The 19,310-nt window shown below is 51.3% G+C and overlaps 1 protein-coding gene across 13 annotated transcripts in view; it reads left to right on the top strand.

Annotated features, from left to right (window-relative positions):
• Positions 1 to 19,310, top strand: part of ATP2B2 (ATPase plasma membrane Ca2+ transporting 2) — a 365,663-nt gene that overhangs the window by 240,680 nt on the left and 105,673 nt on the right. For 10 of the 13 annotated variants that reach the window (XM_026501360.4, XM_057311933.1, XM_044385062.3 and 7 more), the window contains one exon: positions 9,702 to 10,219. In XM_026501360.4, coding sequence (XP_026357145.1) covers positions 10,021 to 10,219 — 199 coding nt within the window. In that variant the 5' untranslated portion in view covers positions 9,702 to 10,020. Of the gene's footprint in view, positions 1 to 8,631; positions 8,819 to 9,701; positions 10,220 to 19,310 lie in introns of those variants that run through there. The other 3 variants (XM_048226716.2, XM_048226713.2, XM_044385057.3) reach the window with 1 other exon arrangement.

The following is a 19,310-nucleotide window of genomic DNA, read 5'->3' as shown; positions in this document are numbered from 1 at the left end:
GCCTGTCTCAGGACACCCCATTGCCTGAGAACCTGGCTTTACACATCTGCACCAAATCACTGGGGTCACCTCCCCATCCCTGCTCACAGAACTCATGGGAAAAACCCTGTGCCCTCCCCACTCCACCCACATCCAGAACCTCGGGTTCCCCAATCCCACACTCCATTGGTCAGCACTACAGTCCTGGATAGCTCCTAGGGGCACAAATAACCCTTTGCTCTATGTCAGCACCGTAACACATGGACAGCTCCTTGGCACGTGGTCCTTAAAGCCCACCCTAATCCACAGTCAGCACCGTTGCGTCTGGGACAGCTCCCAGTGGATACCATTCTTCAGTGCCTTCCTCTTTGTCCTCCCCTAGGGTGTGTGTGGGGAGCCTGTCAGTCAGCACCATGACCACATAGACAGCACTCACCCCCAGCCTCTGCCGGTCAGCCTGCAGAAGAGAGGGGGCCTGGGGTTCTCAGGTTTCCTAACCTCAGCCACCCAATCCCTCCCCAGCACCCACCTCTGTCCATCCATCAGCACTTCATCCCCAGAGACAGCTCCCTGAGCCCCATTGCTCCACAGTCAGAGGTGAAGCCTGAAGACTCACCAACCACCCAGTGATCTGTTGTGTGTGTCCAGAGCACTGAACAAGCAGAACCCTGTGCTTTACTATCGGAAGCCAGAGAAAAAGGCAGGAGGCTGGTCTGGTGGAGAGAGGGATGTTAGTGAGGGGGGCAATCTTAAGAGTGTCTGCATGTATATGTTTGATATCTGGTTCTGCCACCCCCTAACCAAGGCTCTTACACCAATAATTGTAGTCTCTTTTTCTGTTTTCTCCTCTGTAAAATGGGAGTGCCAGCAGCCCCTGTGTTATATGGTTGTTGTGAAGGACTAAATGAGATAACAAACATTAAGTGCATAGAACAGTGCTCAGCATGTAGTAGGTATGATCTAACAGGTGGCACTGATGAGCCAAGGTGGGTCTTACGCATGTGTACATAAATGGCCCCCAAGTGGCCCTTTGCACAGTATCATTTTATTGGCTCAGGCCTGTCTTAGGACACCCCATTGCCTGAGAACCTGGCTTTACACATCTGCACCAAATCACTGGGGTCACCTCCCCATCCCTGCTCACAGAACTCATGGGAACAGAACAGTGTTGCTGTTATCATGATTTTTTGTTCTTCCTTCAGGTCTCTGCTTATAATGCGTGGGAACAGAGCAAGGGGTGGGAGGGAAGAAGGCAGACAAAAACAGGAGAGGACAGTGTCACGATAGCCAGTTAGAATCTAGAGAATGGAGGCAGTCAGGGCTGCAAAAGGGGCCTTCAGGAGTTCAATGTATCTATAGGGAGAGTTGTGCAGGGTAAGAGATGAGGCTGGGGAGGTGGCCAAATCATTTGGCTGAAACCAGAGAACACTGTCCAAAGCAGCAGATCTATCCTAGGCAGAGCCTCCATCCCCAACTTTCTCACTGCATGTCCCCTCTTGCAGCCCAAAGTGAAATCTCACCTAACTTTGCCTCAGCTAGGCTTTCTTTTCTCCATCTGCTAGTGACTTTACTGTTTTAGCTTCTCAGAAAACTCTCAAAGATTTTTTTAAAGGGAAGAATTCTAAACAAGTAGCACATAAAGGGTACAAATCTTGAAAGGCAGACACTGCTGTGCAGAGGTCCAAGGTGGGGCAGGAAATGTCAGAGGTAGCAGATGAATTCTGATCAGCTTGTGACTCCCAGGTTCCAGGGCATTTCTCTTTCCTTTTGTCTCCACCCAAGCAGGACTTGGCCTACAACTGGGTGGCCACTCCTGCTGGGGAAGACAGTGGGGCAGCAGGGAGGGCCAGGGAAGTGCGTATACCCTGAAAAGCAAGTATCTGGTGATGAGAGAATCCTCAAGGTGGCGTTAAAAAAGAGACAGAGCATCCGTCCAACCTACCCACTTACTTTATAGAAAAGGAAACTGAGGCACGGGGGAGAAAGCACTGGTCCAAGGCCATACTGTGAACTGGTGAAAGGTAATGGGACACAGAGAAAAAAACAGAGGATTTGGACTTGAACAGGCAAATTTAAACTATTCCAGATCCTATCCATATAGCCTTGGCTACCTATAACATCTCTGAGCCTCAGCTTTCTCATCCTTAAGGTGGGGCCAGTGACACCACACAGCCCATGGAAGCATTTACTAGCAATCACTGTTAATAGTAATAGTCAAGCCAAGATTGGGACCCAGAAGATCTGGCAAGTACCATTTGGGTTACATCATCCCAAAATCTGAAGCAAAAGTTGGAAGGAATCATTCGACTCAGTCTGCAGATTCTGATCATGGGGTTACTGGGGCTCTTTGCGGCAGAGTGAGCAGATTTAAAATGGCAGGAAGGGGGGGTCTGAGCACTTTCCTTGCTCTCCTTAGAATCTCAGTGCCCAGGACAGGGTCTGAGATGCACCTCCTCAGGTTTATTAGGTGGGTGGAAGGACGGACAGATGGGAGATTAGAGAGGTAGACAGATAGACAGATGGACAGCTGAAGAATGGATGACTGGATGGATGGATGGATGGATGGATGGATGGATGGATGGATGAAAGGGTGGGGGGGAGGGTGGATGAGGGAATATATGAGGAGCCTGTAGGACCAGAAATGGGTTTTTTCTACCATTGACAGCTCCTCTGGAGAACAGAGGATAGTGCAGGGAGTTGACCCTGGTGGGCAGCTAAGAATTGAACTGACCCACCCTCAGGCCAGACAAGAGGGTGAGAAGCTATGCAAGAAACCCTAGGTCCCTCACAGCCGACCCCCTGGCCCTGATTCTGCCATCTGTGACTTCAAGGCTGATGCGTGGCTGTTTCTGTGGGATTTTTTTTTTTTTTTTAGATTTTCCTTTTCTAGTTAACAGGATAGGAGTTTTCTAAAAATAGCACTAAATTCGCTTCTGAGGTATTCATTTTCAATTCCCTTCCTCTTTCTTCATTCTCTCTCCCCAACTGCAAGAATTCCAAGCGGAAATTGTCATTGCCAACTTTGATGCACACCCATGCGTGCAGGCACACACATACACATACCGTGGGGCTTGCACACTGACAGACAGACATGGATACAGACATCTCTGCCTCACTCACACTCACAGACACACACTCATGCTGACATACTCCAGTAGACCTGCGCAGCAAACCATGTCCTTCAGGGTCACTTACACCAAGCACACATCTCCTGACATACCACAGGGACTGCCTAGTGCGTGCACACACACACACACACACACACACACACACACACGCACAACATCACTTCTGGGCCCAACCCAACACCACCGTTTTCACAATCCTTCTCACTCAGATGTGCCCCCAGACTACAAACTGGCTGTGCCGAATGTCCACCATGACACACTCACACCAACCCTGCATACTCACACTGATGTGTGCACCCATACTCCCATAGTCATTCCAGATCCTTCAGGCTCTCTACTTCTCATATACATGCACACACATAAAGGACATTCCCCCTCCCAGAGGGACCATGACTCTCCAGGTGAGGCTGCCTGGCCGAGTTCACCCATTTCCCTGAATCAGCACCAAGGAGGAGGATTCCCATCACCAGGGCTGGGAGGCCCTACTGAAAGGCCAGAATTTGCATCTAGGAGAGAAAAGAAAAGGTCCTGCCCCAAGGGAACTAGTTAGTTGGAACCAGAGCAGAAAGGAACTGCCTTGTGTATTGTGCCACACAAGCTAGGACCCTCCCCAGCCTTCAGAGCAGTGCTGGTGGCATTGTGACTATGGTACAATTGGTCTGAGTTCTGAGCTAAGGACAGCAGTGTGGGGGACAACATGGGTGAGCAGAGGACAGAGGCAAGGAGTAAGTTAAGTTAGCATTGTAAGAACAGTCACCATTTACCAAGTTCTGTGCCAGGAATTGGGCTAAGTTCTATCTTGATGAGTCCTCACACAACCCTATGAAGTAGGCTATCTGGTTGGCTCTGTTCAGGGAGGAGGAAATGGAGGCACAAGGAGGTGTTAAGAGCCTTGCCCAAGCCACAAAACTATCACATGGAGGCACCAGGCATCACCCAAGATCTCCAAATAGGACCTGTGTCCCTCACATCTGTCATTGGTACTACTGACAATTCAGAGGGAAAGGGAACTTTAAAAATACATATTAAGGTGGCATTTAAATTCAGCACATCTTAAAACAGAAGGGTTCTGCATCCGAAAGTTATTTTTAGCACATATTTCATTTGTAGTTGTCCCAGCTCCCATCCTTCAGTTAGGATTGAAAAAGCTGTTGGTTTGGGGTTTTGGTGGAGTTTTTTTAATCCTTCCTTCAAAAGATAGATTCCTTCTTTGTTAAATTAACTCCAAAAAAACATTGCTCCTTCCCTGTCAGCATCCCTCCTGGCAAAGACTTTTTATTAAGGCGTCCCTAACCTATTCTTGAGTCACTGAAATGTAACAATACAGTCATTTAAATGCTAATAAGATGAAACCGAAATGCATAAATCTAATATTATCAGAACCTTCTCCTGGATTCTGAAGGGCCAGCCGCATCACAGCCTAAAGGGACCCCAGAGAACACATCCAATTCCTTCACTTTCCACATGGGGAAACTGAGGCCCAAGAAGAAAAGGGGCTTGGTCAAGGTCATACAGCTGGAGCTTGGAAAATAGAGAAGGGCTTTTCAGTGGGGTCCGACCCCTATTGACTGTGTGACCCCTGATATGTTGCTCACCCTCTCTGGACCCTGGCTATATGCCCTGCGCAAGCCGATGTCTCAGTTAGCTCAGGCTGCTATAACAGAATGCCATACAATGAGTGGCTTAAATGACAGAAGTTGGTTTCTCACATGTCTGGAGGCCGGGAAATCCAAGATTGAGGTACTGGCAGATTCCGTTCCTAATGAGAGTCCTCTTCCTGGCTTGCAGATGGCTGTCTTCTTGCTGTGTCCTCACATGGCTGAGAAGATGATTTCTCGCACATCTCCTCAGAAGAACACTAATCCCATTCAGGAGTGCTCCAGCCAAAGGACCTAAGCCCCTCCCAAAGGCCCCCCCTCCTAATAGCATCACACTGGGGATGAGGGCTTCTGCCTATGAATTTGAGGGGACACATTCAGTCCATACCAGCCTGTGTGCCCATCGTTTTGGGCAGAGGTGACCGTGCCAAGTTGAGTGCTGGCTGCAAGTGAATCTCATCACAACCGTGGGAGAGATGCACTCGCAAATACCGGGGTGGGAGGGGCTCCGGCAGAGGCACAGAAGCCAGTGTTGTAGAGTGTCCGTTCCAGGCCCAGAGCCTCACGCAGAACCCTCACACGGGTATCCCTGAGTCCTCACAGCAGTCTGTAAGACAGGTGGGTCAACTCCACTTTGCAGATGAGGCCCAGCGAGGCTAGGTGACTTCTCCAAGGTCACACAGCTTGTGTAATCTCTAAGCCATAGAGTGGTGGCTCATGTGGTATTTGAGTGAGGCAGCAAGAAAATCAGAGTCTGGGGGCTTTGGCTGAGGAGACGGCTGCCTGCTCCAGCTTTAGCCTCACACCCATGCCTCATTATAACAAAGAGAAACTGGGGAGTGGAGGGTGGGGATTATCTCAAAGAAAAAAAAATCAAAGTACTGATTCTGATATCTTTCCAGACCCCAACAAACCTGTAATGTTGATGGAATAGGATCACAGCTGCATTTTGTAGACGGGGAAACTAAGGTTCAAGGACCTAGCTAAAGTCATACCTCCCAGGGACAGATGACCCAAGGGCTGATCCATTCATTCACCAAGCACTTATTGAGTGCTTTCTGAATGCCAGGCCCCATACTAGGTACAAAATAGACATGGCTACTGCCCACACAGAGCTCTCAGGCTCCCGAGGAAGGGAGACAGCGGAGTAGATCCAAGCAATAAAGTGTGAAGTGCGGGATGATACCAGAGTCATCCGGAGTTGGGAGCATTTACACAGTCCCGGGTGGTCAGGGAAGGCTTCCAAGGAAAGCACACTGTGCTGAGCAGGACAGGCCATTGTCAGGGTGGGGAAGGTGCAGGTAGTGGAGAGCGCTCTAGGACAGATACGGGGCAACTGTGGAGTTCTCAGTCAGCTGGTGAATTCCGTACAAGCTAGCAGGACTTCAGCTCTGCCCGCCAGAAGATCATCTGTGTGGCATCATACCGGTGCCTCTGTGCCAGTGGATTCATACTCTCAAATCAAGCAAATCCCACAGTCAGATCAAGTACCAAAGTGGGCTCGGCAAGTTTGGACAAACCAAGATGCCCAGCACAGGGGTGGCCTAATGCATGGAGGTCTCATGCATGCATGAAATGCAGGAGCAGGGGAGGAGGGAGTGGGGAAAGGGCCACATCAGAAGAGGTAGCTGCGATGGGAAATCTCAAAGAAGAAAGTTTTGTTTTGTTTTGTTTTGTTTTGTTTTGTTTTCAAAAAAGGAAGCTAGAGATCAATCACCTACAGAGGCAGACTTCTGTTTTCAAACTAATTTTGTTATCCCAGAATTGCATCCCTCCATACATACAGGTCCCTTCCTGCACCTTTTACTATGCCCCTCCCAACTGTTTCATAACATATTTGAGTTTCTTTTCTGTTCATCTTTTGGCTTAAGGTCTGCTTAACCTACATGGGGAAGAAATATTCCCTACTCATACTGAGAGGAAAAGTCTTTCCTGATACCCTGGGCCAGATCAGATATTCCCGCTCTGGACAGCTATAGTAACTGTCACTCCCTATCATGGCAAACCCATCATATTATAGAAGTCACTCGTGTAATTGTCCTTCCTCCTGACCATCAGCTTCTGGAGGACAGGAACTATGTCTGGATCATCCAGTGTCTGGCACAGAGTAAGTGCCTGAAACACCATTATTGAAAGGATGATTGGGTGGGTGGGTGGGTGGGTGGATGGATGGATGGACGGACGGATAGATGGGTAGATAGATGGTTGAAGATCATTGTTCATCTTAACACAATAGTTTAAATCACCAGTAGCCCATTAACTCATGCCTACTATTGTCATCGTAAATATAATTACTCCTAACAATTCTCATAGCTCGTGCTGTCAGAGATGTAATTATCAGTGCCCGTAAGACACGCCACAGGTAGCAGGGGAACAGATCAAAAACAGCACCTTGGGTTTAGAAAATCCCTTGTGGTTTGCAAAGCACTTTCGTTCACATATGGCACTTCGTTTACGTATCGTAAGAACCCCATGAGATAGATTCACAAGGGGAGGCAGCAAAGTGTCCTGATTAAGGGTATGGGTCTGGACCCAGACTGCCTGAGTTCAAATCCTAGCTCTGGCACTCACAAAGTATGAGACCTTGGGAAGTTGCCTCACCTCTCTTGGCCTCAGCTTCCTCATGTTGTTATATGGGAATAACCAGACTACCCATCTCATAAAGTGCTTATATGGATTGGTAATAATCACAATAATTGCTGAGTGCTTCCCATATGCTTAGTTTGGTTCTAAATATTTTATATGAAATAACTCACTTAAGCCTCATAATACCTATGAGGTAGATCCTATTATTCCCCCTCCCTTTTTTATAAGATAAAACTAAAATTGGTTTTCTTCCCATTCTACTGGGAGGTGGAGGGGCTAGAATTTGAACCCAGAGACTGTAGTTTCCAGAGCCCCTGCAGTTAACCTCTATGACATCTCCACACAGACATCCCTGGTCCTTTCCTCACCTGCTTCTCATAGGGATACACTGTTGGGGTCAAAACTTATGGGTTCTGGAGGTGGTACATGCTCAGATGGCCAAGGACCATGTGTGCTCCAACAGGACTGGGGGTGGGACCTCAAGCACACTCTTTCTCTGGTGTCTTGTGTCTCTGCTTGCAGAATCAGGACCACTCTATAAGATACTTGTTGCTCCCAGTGTAAGAACAAGGCTTCTACTTCATCCTTGAGTAAAGGTGCCCTCCTGTAAGGCATGACAGATTTCTCCTGTGGCTCCAGCACCCCCTGACCCATGGCTGGGAAGCCCCATAACCCAGGTGGAAACACAGAGAATTTGAACATGGTTTGTAATTATTTCCCAATAAATTGGGAGGTAGCAAAGGGACAGGGGACGATTAGTATTTTATAGATAAGGAAACAAAGCCTTGGAAAAATGAAGGGAGGGGCTTGCCAAGGGTCCCAAAGCCAGGATTTGGGAGGACTTGAATTTGAACCAGGTTGCTCTGACTCAAGAGCCTGTCTTGTTCACTGCCATTAGGCACTGGTCACCCACCAGCCTCCGCTCTTTGGAGAGTAAGGAGTGAGCGCCCCCTAGGGGAAGGGGAAAAAGCACCAGGTTGGGAGTCCAGGGATGAGCCCACCTTTGGACTCCTTCCACTCTAGCTGTGTGGCTCTGGACAAGTTCCTTTCCCTCTCTGAGCTTCCGGTTCCTTACTAGGAAAATGAAATTGACTCTAAAATGCCTCCAGCACTATTTTGCAAGAGGAAAGCATGGCGAAGCAAAGAGATGGGGCAGGGGACAAGGGGAAGGAGTTGGGGCTGAGTCGGGGGCTCAATCCCATCTTCCTCCCCCCACACCTTCCCCCTTACTGTCCCAGACCTAGGATGGCCAGCTGTCTGTGCCTACTGGGTGGGGCCAATCCCCATGCCAGGCCCCGCCAAGCTCAGCAGAGGCCCTTTGTCACCCAACGCTTGCCGGGGACCTTGGCCACTGGTGTTGGGTGTCAGGGTGGATTGGATTCTCTCCTGGCAGCCCCACAGATGCTGCACTTCTGCAAGGGTGGCCGGGCCGGCCGGCAGGGAAAAGCCGGTACTCCCTCCTCCTTCTGGGCTCCCCGAGGGATGTCCTAGCCGCTATCTGTGGTGCTGAACTGTGGGGGCCCCCAGGTGAGGGCTCCATGGACCCCAGCTCATGCTGAGGGCCAAGGAGGGGGTGAGGGGGGGCTCAGTAATGTCCTGGTGAATATGCGTGAGCTGATTCCTCTGACCAGGCCCAGGGCCTTGATTAATGTTGTTGGGGCCTGCGGGTGAAGGTGGGCGGCTTTCTCCCATTCCCATGCCTGTGAAACTAGAGTGGGGACAACAGTATAACAGCAGACGTACGTGGCATGGATGGAGGAAGCATATACGCTGGGGAGCCTGGGGGTTATTACTTAGGGGGTGGGATTGTGCTCCAGATTGTGAGAGCATGGTGTGCATGTAAACAAGACTGTGAGCACAGGTATTTTTGAGGAGAGGGGGTGGGAATGTGAAGATGTATTCCTAGAAGTGTGGCTACGTGGGATAACGTTTATGGTGGGAAGGGGGATGTCTACCAGGGTGTGTGTGAAGTAGGACTCATGTACTAGTGTGTGTGTATGGCGGTGGAGTGGGCCCTAAAAGTAGGCAGGCTGGGTGTTACAGAGCACCCTAAGTCGTGTGTGTCAGGGTGTGCATACACCAGAATGCCTGTCATGAAGGCAGTGTGTTAAATAGCACAGTGGACAGTTAGGGGGTTAGGGTGTGTTTTGGGGGTACATCAGGCTGTGCCTTGGGGAGAGTATATTGTAGAGTGCCCAGGTGGCTTATATGTATTTGGATTTTTAGTGTGACCTGGTGTGTTATGGGGTATTGTAGGAAACACCCGTGTTAGGGTCTGTGTATATGTAGGGGTGTTATTTGGGGTGGTCTGTGTGTGTACAAGCACATACGGCCTGGGCCTTCCTGAGCCCCTGTCCCATGAAGCCTCCAGTGCCTGACCCTTGTCACTACTCTGTGCTTGCCCCCACAGGAGCCACCGCCCCTGACCATGTAGATGCCAGCTCCAGGGAGCAGCATGGGCCCCACTGAATGGAGACTCCTGGGTCTACAGCCCTGAGCCCCTCCGGCCCCTGGACGTTGCCCCGTGCCCAGGGACATCCCTTGGAGCTCACCACCACAGTCGCCAGCCCACCTCGGCCGCCCCCTCCCCCTGGGACCCAAAGTCGGCCACCAGGAGCCACAGTCATCCAGTGAGGTTGTGCTAAGGACAGCCACACGGAGCCATCGCCCAGCAGCCTCTTGTCCAGCGCTGACTCTCGGGCCCACCCCGAGCAGGGACTGGAGCAAACATGGGTGACATGACCAACAGCGATTTTTACTCCAAAAACCAAAGAAATGAGTCGAGCCATGGGGGCGAGTTCGGGTGCACAATGGAGGAGCTCCGCTCCCTCATGGAGCTACGGGGCACCGAGGCTGTGGTCAAGATCAAGGAGACTTATGGGGACACTGAAGCCATCTGCCGGCGCCTCAAAACGTCACCTGTCGAAGGTAGGTGTGGAAGATTTGAACACAGTACTTGGATTTGGGATCCAGCCCAGGCCCTGGCCTTCCTTCCCCAGGTGCCAGGAACCCCCTAGTCTGGGCTTAAGCATGGGACCACAACGGTGCCACCATGCATTCAAATTTAGCTCCACAACCCATGTCACTGGCCTGGGTTGTGTCCAACTGTCCCAAATCCAAACTCTGATGGTGGCTCCATAGGTGTCTGGGGCAGCCATAGGCTATGGAGCTGCTGGAAGACAGAGCTGGCAGGAAGATGGGCCATTAGGGAAAGGGGACGGATACCTGTGTGTGTCTTGCCCTGGGAATGGGTGTAGGGCTTTCTTGTAACTGCCAAAATGAGCCGACCTAGCACCTCAGGAGAGAGAGGGTTTCAGCTTCTGGAGGCTCTGCTGAAGGGGACCAAAGCCAGGTCATCTGCTATTGGGCAGAAGGAAGAGAAACCAGCCCAGCTTGAGCACCAGAGTGTCAAGTTTGGGTCCCCATCCCCACAGTTACTTTCCCCTCACCATTAGGGAGAAGAGTTCCCTGCATAAACCCCAAACGTGTGGGTGTGAGGCTCTTCCCTGGCACCCCCCAGTCCTACAGCTTTGTGCAAAGAGGCTTGCTGAGCCTCAGTTTCTTCCTGTGGAAAATGGAACCGATGGCTACCTCATAGTGCCTACTAGAAGCCTAAGCATACAGTAGGTGCTCAATAAGTGGCAGCCATTATTATTCTAAGGAACGGATGACAATCCCTCCCCCAAGTACAGATTACAACCCAGGAGGCAGACAGCATCTGAATTCTTATCCCCATGTGACAGATGAGAAATTCAGGGCCAAAAGTCCCTCCTGTCCTGTCTCCTGATGCCAGTCCCCATACCCTGAGCACTGCTGGGCACCAGTCCTCAATGCATTTTCTACAGAGGCTGCTTGAGGACCTAGGCACTCAGCTAGGCAGAAGTTTAGAAACACCTTCCTTTCTTGGTGGTGTTTGGTTTTGCTTGGGGCAAGGAGTAGAGTGAGAGAGAATAGAGGAAACATCCCTTCTTGACTGAATGATTCTAGCTCGGAGCTTGAGAACGGCCACATGTGCTCACTCCCTGAGATGGGAGTGAGCTCTGCCTGGGTGCTCCTGGGCCTCTTGTGAACATCGGTCTGTGGCAGAATGGCCCATGCTCACCAACGCATCTGGTTGGCACACCCAGCCTGCTAGGAGGCAGGGTCACCCCAGTAGTCGTTGTCTTTTTCAACGGGACCAGGAGATTCTCTTGAGTCAGGAAGTCTTAAATGTCTCTGGGTCTCAGACCCTGCAGAGAACCTGCTGGAAGCTGTGGTCCTTTTTCCCAGAAAAAAAAAAAAAATAACAAAAACAAAAACCTGCATACTACAGATGTGGCTCACCCTGTCAGCATATTCGCAGAGCCCCTCAAAGCCAGGCCATGGACCCTGGCATATGGAGCACGGTGTGGAGAAACCCGCCTCCCCAGCACCACCACCCCCGACAGGCTCTTGGACCCTGGGAAACTGAGCAGCCCGTGGCCAGGCTCCAGCTCTGTGCAGGGCCATCACCATTTGGTTCACTGTGTTCCCCACTGCGTACTGCTGGAAAAGCATGCGCACACCAAAGGGCAGGGATCCTGTCCGGCTCCTCTCGTACATCTAGTGCCCCGTCCGGTACCTGGCATACAGAGGGAGGATAAGTGCCCAGTAAAGCCCTGAGACATGGCCACTGAGTCCCCAGCCCACAGGAAGCTGCTGAGCAGCCAAAACAGCATATAATCCAGCCCAGGTGTAGCATGGACCCCAGAGCTCAGAGGAGAGGTGAGGTGGGTGGGCAGGGAAGGTCAGGGAAGGCTTCCTGGAGAAGGAGGTACTTGAACTTGGCTATGGAGGAAAGAGAAGGAAAAGCATGTAGCATGGCATAGAGCAGCATTTTTTAGATGGAATTCCACAGCATGCCAGGGCACTGCAAGAAGGTAGTCATTATGTGGAAAATAAAGGAGACTCGGTTTTCTCATCTTTACAGTGGAAGGAATCATGACAGCTCTGAATATAGCTCAGCTGCCTGTCAGCTGTGGGTGCTTTGGGGCCTTGGTTTGACCTCGCTGGGACTTGGTTTCCTAATTTTTCATGAGGACCAAATGAGATCTCTGAGGAAAGATCTCTGAGAAGGAGGAGAAAGCCTGTAGGATTAACCAGATTAACCAGAGCCCCTGCTGTGTTGGTCCCTAGAAGGGTCTCCCAGGGTGCAGGTAGAGTTGGAAGAGGTTTGAGGAGAGGCAGAAGAACATAATGCTACAGACCTCAGACTTGGATGACCTGGGTTCAAATCCCAGCCCTACCATTTACCGGCTATGGGATTCTGGGCAACGTATCAACCCCTCTGTGCCTCGGTTGCCTCATTTGTAAATTGGGACAATAAGAGTGACTGGCTCATAAGGTGGTATGGACACAGTGAATGGCTTAGAACAATGCCTGGCCCATGGATAGTGCTATGTGTTAGGATTCAGGCCCAGAGACTAAACACCTCCATTTCCCATCAGTAAATAGGTTGTGAATGTTGAATAAGATTAGGCCAAGTGCCCAGTCTCTAACTCTCAATAAATGTCAGCTCTTGTTGCTGTTGTTTTCATTATGGTTATCATAACTCTGGAAGAAGCAGTCACATTCTCTGGAAAGGGTGGAATCTGACCCTTCTGGAATGCTGGCCAATCTCTGTGAATGGTGCGACACTTTTTACCAGGCTGTGCTGAGTTCATATTACACGTGTTCCTAGAAGCAGGTGTTGCTAACCCATTTCATGGATGAGAAGCATGAGGGCTCAAGGTCACCACCACTGTCCTCATCAGAGCAGACTTTGAGCACAGCTGCCTTGGACACCACCCCCAGATGTGTCTTCATGCCTGAGCCAAGCATATACACCTGGGAACAGTCCTCTAAAGGTGCCTTCTGTCCGATGAGGGCCTGAGTAGTTTGGGGCCACCAAGGAACTTTTCTTTACTCTCTCTCATGTTTAGCATTCATGCCCTATTTGGCATGACTTCGAGAAATGCTTGGTCCTCCAGCCCCGGCCCCCAGCTGAAAAGCCACATGGTCTGGGGCTGTGCCATCTGCAGACAGCGACTCGGGTTGGCCATTCTCCACACCCTGTGCCCCTCGTCTGCTGACGTGAGCACAGAGCCGGCCTCTGAGTCACACTACAGGAAACTGCTCCAGGCCGCGCATAAATTAGCCTTCCCCTTCACATCCAGCTAATTTTAGGCAAAAAGATCTCTGCAAGTGATAGAGGGGGGTTGACACTGTGAGAAATCCGCTCCCACCCGGGGCACCACCTGCTGCCAGCACAGGCCAGGGTCTCAGCTCCCACAGCCTGGCAGTGTCGGAATTTCCCCATGAAGGCCTGACTCTGGTGACAACAGGGGGTAAACCTGGCTCCCTGTGAGGCCAGGAGTGGCCTCCATCTCTGATCTGAACTCCATTCCTTCCCTCCTCCACTGTTGGTTCCATTCCACTCAGCAGTGCCCTCCCCTCCTTGCCCTCCACTGCTTCCTTTCCTTCCACACCCTTCCAGCATAGGACAGTAGAGCCCAACACCCAGGGTTAAATCCTGATAGGCTTATTCTTCAAGGGACATTTACTCTCAAGGGACACACTGAAAGAATTCAGTTAACTTCTCCAAGCCTCAGTTGCCTTATCTATGAAATGGGAGTAATAACACTACCTACCTCACAGGATGTTGCAAATATTAAATTAGATAATTCACGTGAAGGACTTACTGTGGTATATGGCATACCCTAGACCCTGCCGAAATGATGTTCATTATCATTGTTATTATTATAGACAAATATTTCTTATAAAAAACAATGTGCATGGGCTCTATCCCCAGGAAAGAAATAGGCACTTAAATAAAATGGTACCGGGTCATCTCGGTGGCATGGTCGTTGAGCATCTGACTCTTTGTTTCAGTTCAGGTCTGATCTCGGGGACCTGAGATCAAGCCCCGCATCGGGCTCTGCGCTGGCGGGGAATCTGCTTGAGCTTCTCTCTCTCCTTCTCCCTCTACCCCTCGCTCCTGCACTCGCAGTTTCACTCTCCCTCTCTCTCTCTCTCATTCTCTAAAATAAATAAATGAATCTATAAATAATAAATAAGACAGTACCAAACAGAGTTAATATGCTAGCAGGGGAGGTTTCCCGGAGCAGGCTGCTTTGCCATGAGTCTGGAAAGATGGGTGATAGGTATTGGGGTAGCCTGTGAGGCCTCAGAGGCAGGAGCTGTTTGTCTTTCTCCACTGTGTCCCCTGCACCTGGTACAATACCTGGGGGGGCTCACACAAATATTCACAGAAAGACGGGAGGAAGACAGAGAGGTAGGGGATGCCCTTGGGCCCCCCTCCTTGTGTGGATGGAAGGGTTCAGCCGGGGGACAGGACAGCTGGTGTCACCCGTGGAACAACTGGCTTCAATCCCCAAGCTCCGAGAGGCACTGCCCTGAGCCACTTAGCACGCACACCCCTTGTCCTTCACTTCCAGACCCCCGCACCTCAGGCTGTCAGAAGGGGTGGCTCAGACAGGTCCCACTGGGTGCTCCCTGCATTGTGCCTCTCCTGGTGGGGGAGAGAGGGGAACAAAGTGGGGGGGCAGCCGTGGGGGGTGGGAACTGGATACTGGAGTGTTGTGAAACAGAACCTCCGGTTAATTTTGTATGAATCCTACAGCCTGCCCAGGTGGTGGAGAGAGTGGAGCTGAGGGAGGAGAGGACGGTGGATCATGGGGACAGTGCCTCGTGTTGCATAAACACGATGTTAAATCAGAACGCCCCTCGGACTCAGCAGGGCCTGTGTCGTCATCCACAGAGCCGTCACCAGCTGGGCACGGGGGAAGGTGTGAAGGCAGTGTGTGTTTGAAGTGTCTCTGGGCCCCAGGCCCAGGCTGTGGGGGTCGTCTGTCTGTCGTTGTGATGCTGTATTTCTCCTTGTGCTCCATTTCCCCAGGCATCACTGGGGCCCAGAGAGGTGGATGGGGAAACCGAGGCAGCCACAGATTCAGCAGCATCCCAGGCAGGGTGAGGTTGGGAACTGCTCAGGCACAGGGTGCATGTGGGGAATTCACTACCTGGCCCGAGGGGCGCAAGAACGCCTCTCCCCGGGGTCTTCCGGTGAAGTGACCCATGTAAGGTCTGGAGGAGACAAGTTCATCAAAATACTTCTGAGGCTGAGGAAATGTAGCTGCCTTCTCAGATACATGCAGGGATGGAGGCGGGGAAGGCATGTAGGCTGGAGAGGTGTTCTGGCCTCACGTCTGTCACCAAGCAGGCTCCTGAGCTCGGGCAAGATACTTAGACTCCCAGGACCTATATTCTCCTCCGTGAAATGGAAATGATCTACTTCACTCTCTGCCATTTGGAGACAGTGAGCCGAAAATCCTTTGAAAGTTTTCTACAGAAGAATCATCCTCCAGTATTCACTGAGTATTTCTATCCCTCAGGATTCTGTTTGATGGAAACCCATTTCAAAGTGGCTTATGTGAAAAAGGGATTTTTCCCTTTTTGGTTGCCTGTGCAACCAAAAGGTGCAGGGACAGTTCTAGCCTCAGGCGAGTCTGGGTCCAGGCCTCCAGGACCGCAGGAGGACTCTGTCCATCTCTCTCCTGCTACCTCTCACCTCCACTGCCTTCCCTGTTGGCCTCGTTCTCGGGCAGGCTCTCCCACTGTTAGCTTCAGGCTAACCCCCTCCCATCCTGGCCCCCGAGCCGCCAAAGCCGCCTCTTTCCTCATGGTCCCCTCCTCTAAGTCCCAGAACAAACTCTCAGTGGGCCACCTGGAATCATGTGGCCATTCTTGACCCAACCCCTGTGGCCAGAGGATGGAGAAGGCTGATAGGTCAGACCCCAGGCATGTGCTCACCCCAGAGGGGTGCCAGTCAGTCCACCCAGACGACGTGGAGATTGCGGGAGGGAGCAGAGGGTGGGAGCACCAGCCGTACGGGCCTGTGGGCCTGCTGTGTGGAAGGCCCCTCCGTGTGCCGGGGATGGTGTGGACAGAGAGCGGGCGTGCTCTGCGCCCTTGAGGAGAGCTTGGCCTGGATGGGGAGAAAGGGTGGCTGAGGAGCGAAGGCGGGTTCAGGAGCACCAAATACGCAGTGATCGCAGCCAAACCCCAGCACTGTTAACATTCACACCCATGTAGCAGGCATAGCTGGGACCGTCCGTGGAAAGTAGGGATATGACTAGTGTCCCCACGGTGAAGTGGCCAGCGGGGTGTCATGGTCAAATCCCGGCTGCACTTACCCACTGTGGAACACTGGACCCTTCTGTGCCTCTGTTTCCTCATCTGGAACTTGGGACAGTAAGAGTGCCTCTTTCTTGGGGCTCCTGTGAGGATCTAAGTAACATGCGTGAAGTGCTTGGTCTCTGGCACGTGGCAGGTGCTGCTTCCGTGTGAGCTGTCTTATTCTATGCTCGGGATTCTCTGTGCGACTTTAGGGACAAGTTGGGTTTGCATTAGCAGAGAAGAGAAAGACAGCTTATCTGGGCAGATCAGTGGGCTCAGGCAACACGTGTGAGGCTGGGGGTTAAAAACTGAATAAATAAAGCCCCATATCTGATTTACAGTGCTTATACACCCCCCGCCACCATCACCAGGAAAAAGAAATCCCTTAAAAGCACTAGCTTTCTGTGAAAGCCTGATGAATCACGTGTGGATGCTTTCCAGAATGCCACCCGCACATCTTTCTGAATCATCAATAAAATAAGCCCACATGTTGATTGATACATGCTATCTGTTTTCCCAGGCTGGGGCAGCAGAACGTGTGCAAGGCACACAGGCAGGGGGGTGGCTAGAAGGGTACGGCACAGTTAGCGGAAGGGCCCGACCCACCACTGACCAAAGGGCTTCTGGGTGGATTCCAGTGAGTCTAGACGAACTTCTTGTTCCATGAACAATGCTACTTGGCTTCGTGGGTGCTTTGTGTAGTCAGGCATCCAGAGAAGGGGTGGAGGCTATAAGCACCATGGGTAACATTTACAGGTGGGCCTCACACTATGCAGACCCACTGTGCAAAACATCCGCATCCCAGAGCTACCTGGCGGCTGTAATTTACTGTGTGCAAACTCCTCAGGGCCAGGCCCTTCCACTAGGTTGCCTCATGTGGTCCTCACAATAGCCCCTTGAGTGGGAAACAAAGGCTTAGAGAGAAAGGGGGCCCCAATTCTTACTCTGAAGACATCTTTGCTCTGCAGAATAAATATGCACTAAACACTAAGTGCCTACTATATGCTTGGGAATGCAAAGAACATGGACTTTGAGTCCCAATTCCACCTCTGAGGACTTGAACAGGTCATTCCATCCCTCTGAGCCTCGGTGTCCCCATTCGTAAAGGGCATGATCATAATTCCCACCTCCTGGAACCATGGAGACAGGTGTTCAGTGAGTGTCCCGTTGCTTCCCCTGCTTCGGTCATGCCAAGCGGTGATGTAGGCCAACAAGGCTGACACACACGCACTTGTCGAACACACATGTACCGTGCACTTACAATGTGCAGGCTCGAACCACATTGCTCTCCTGGGAAGAGGCGTTCTGCATGCCGCTCAGGAGCAGTGTTTGTGTGCTGTGGCTGTACGCAGGACAGGTGGGAAGGCCAAGACAGGGACATTCCCTCACCATCCAAGGATCAGGGGCAAGGAGAGGGGGATGTCAGACAGGAGACAATTCTAAGGTCACAGAGGCAGGCAAGAACCAGTAGGAAAGGGCAGCCAGGGGCAGGGGCAGGGGCCAGTCTAGCCAGAGGGGAGGAGGGCGGAGCTCCCCATCCAGAGCTCCCTAAAGATTTCCAGGGGGGCGCAGAGCTGGGTTGTAAACTTCCCTGCCCTGAAGACTCTCCCAGTCTAGCTATGATACCAGTTACAGCTGCAATCCTGGAGATGCATTACCACGTACTGAGTGCTTGCAGACCAGGCTCTCCGCGGAGGATCCGTGCTGCTACCTCATTTCATCTTCTCAAACAGGAATTGCTCATATCCGCCGCTTCCAGATGAGGAAACTGAGGCTCAGAGGAACACTAGTAATCAGGGGCCCAGCCGGGATCGGTATCGGACAGGCTGGCTCCTGAACACGCGCACATAATCCCCTTAATCTACTGTGTCCTGCTGACAAAAATAACTCTACAGCCAGAGGGAGTGTGCTGAAGGTCGTAGGAGGAGGCAATCCGATCCATGCCCATTGGAGACAAATCCAGGAGAGGCTTTCTCTGAGCTGGGTCTCAGACGCCAGGGAGGAGCACTATGCAGACATGGGAAGGAAAGCACACTCTTAGTAAAGGAAACAGCATGAGCAAAGGCCCTGAGGTGAGACCTGGAATGTCATGGGAAGAAATGAGGAATTCATTGTGCTTGGAGCCTAGGATGTATCTCAAAGGCCACAGAATCCCAGCCTACAGACTAGGCACTGATTTTTGTAGACTGTGACTTTTAGTTGGTTTGTGCATGCTGTGTGCAGACTTGGCTTAGTTAATAGGTATTTATATTTGTCTGTGCTGTCTGTGAGAATGTAAAATGGACATGAGGTAGGATGGAGTTGGGGGCAGGCAGGGAGAGTACAGCCCCTCTCCAGCGGCCAGAAGAGCCAAAGAACTTGCTGAATGTAGGGAAATTGAGGGTTTGGAAAGGTGGTTTTTATACTGGATTCTCTGGGGTTCCACAGTGGCGCCCCAGGAGACAAGGAGATAAGTAGGTGAAGTTCTGGGCTTCCTGCCCCACCATGTACCAAAGCAGCTCCTTTTTTTATCTGTTTTGCATGGCGAAGCATCTGGTAAGATATTTTTTTAACAGAGTTTTCAAAAAAAAGAAAACATTTTTGAAAACCCTTGATGAAATTGGAGAAAGGCAGTAAACTAAAGTATCTGAAAGCCTGGGTTGGGGCCCAGGTTATGTAAGTTCTCAGCACCTCAGTTTTCACATCTGTAGGATGGAGCAGGTAGTATCCAGCTTCCAGGGCCCATACTAGTCTGTGGACTCAATGAGAAGACACACGCAGGGCCTGGCCCACAGTGGGACCTCAGGAGAGGGTTGTCTGACCTCATGTGTTGGGTCCCCAGGGGGTG

This window comes from Ursus arctos, unplaced genomic scaffold (assembly GCF_023065955.2).
Source record: "Ursus arctos isolate Adak ecotype North America unplaced genomic scaffold, UrsArc2.0 scaffold_14, whole genome shotgun sequence".
In the NCBI taxonomy this organism is placed as follows: domain Eukaryota; kingdom Metazoa; phylum Chordata; class Mammalia; order Carnivora; family Ursidae; genus Ursus; species Ursus arctos.
The sequence above is the reverse complement of the archived record's forward strand: the minus strand, read 5'-3'. Positions and strand labels throughout refer to the sequence as shown.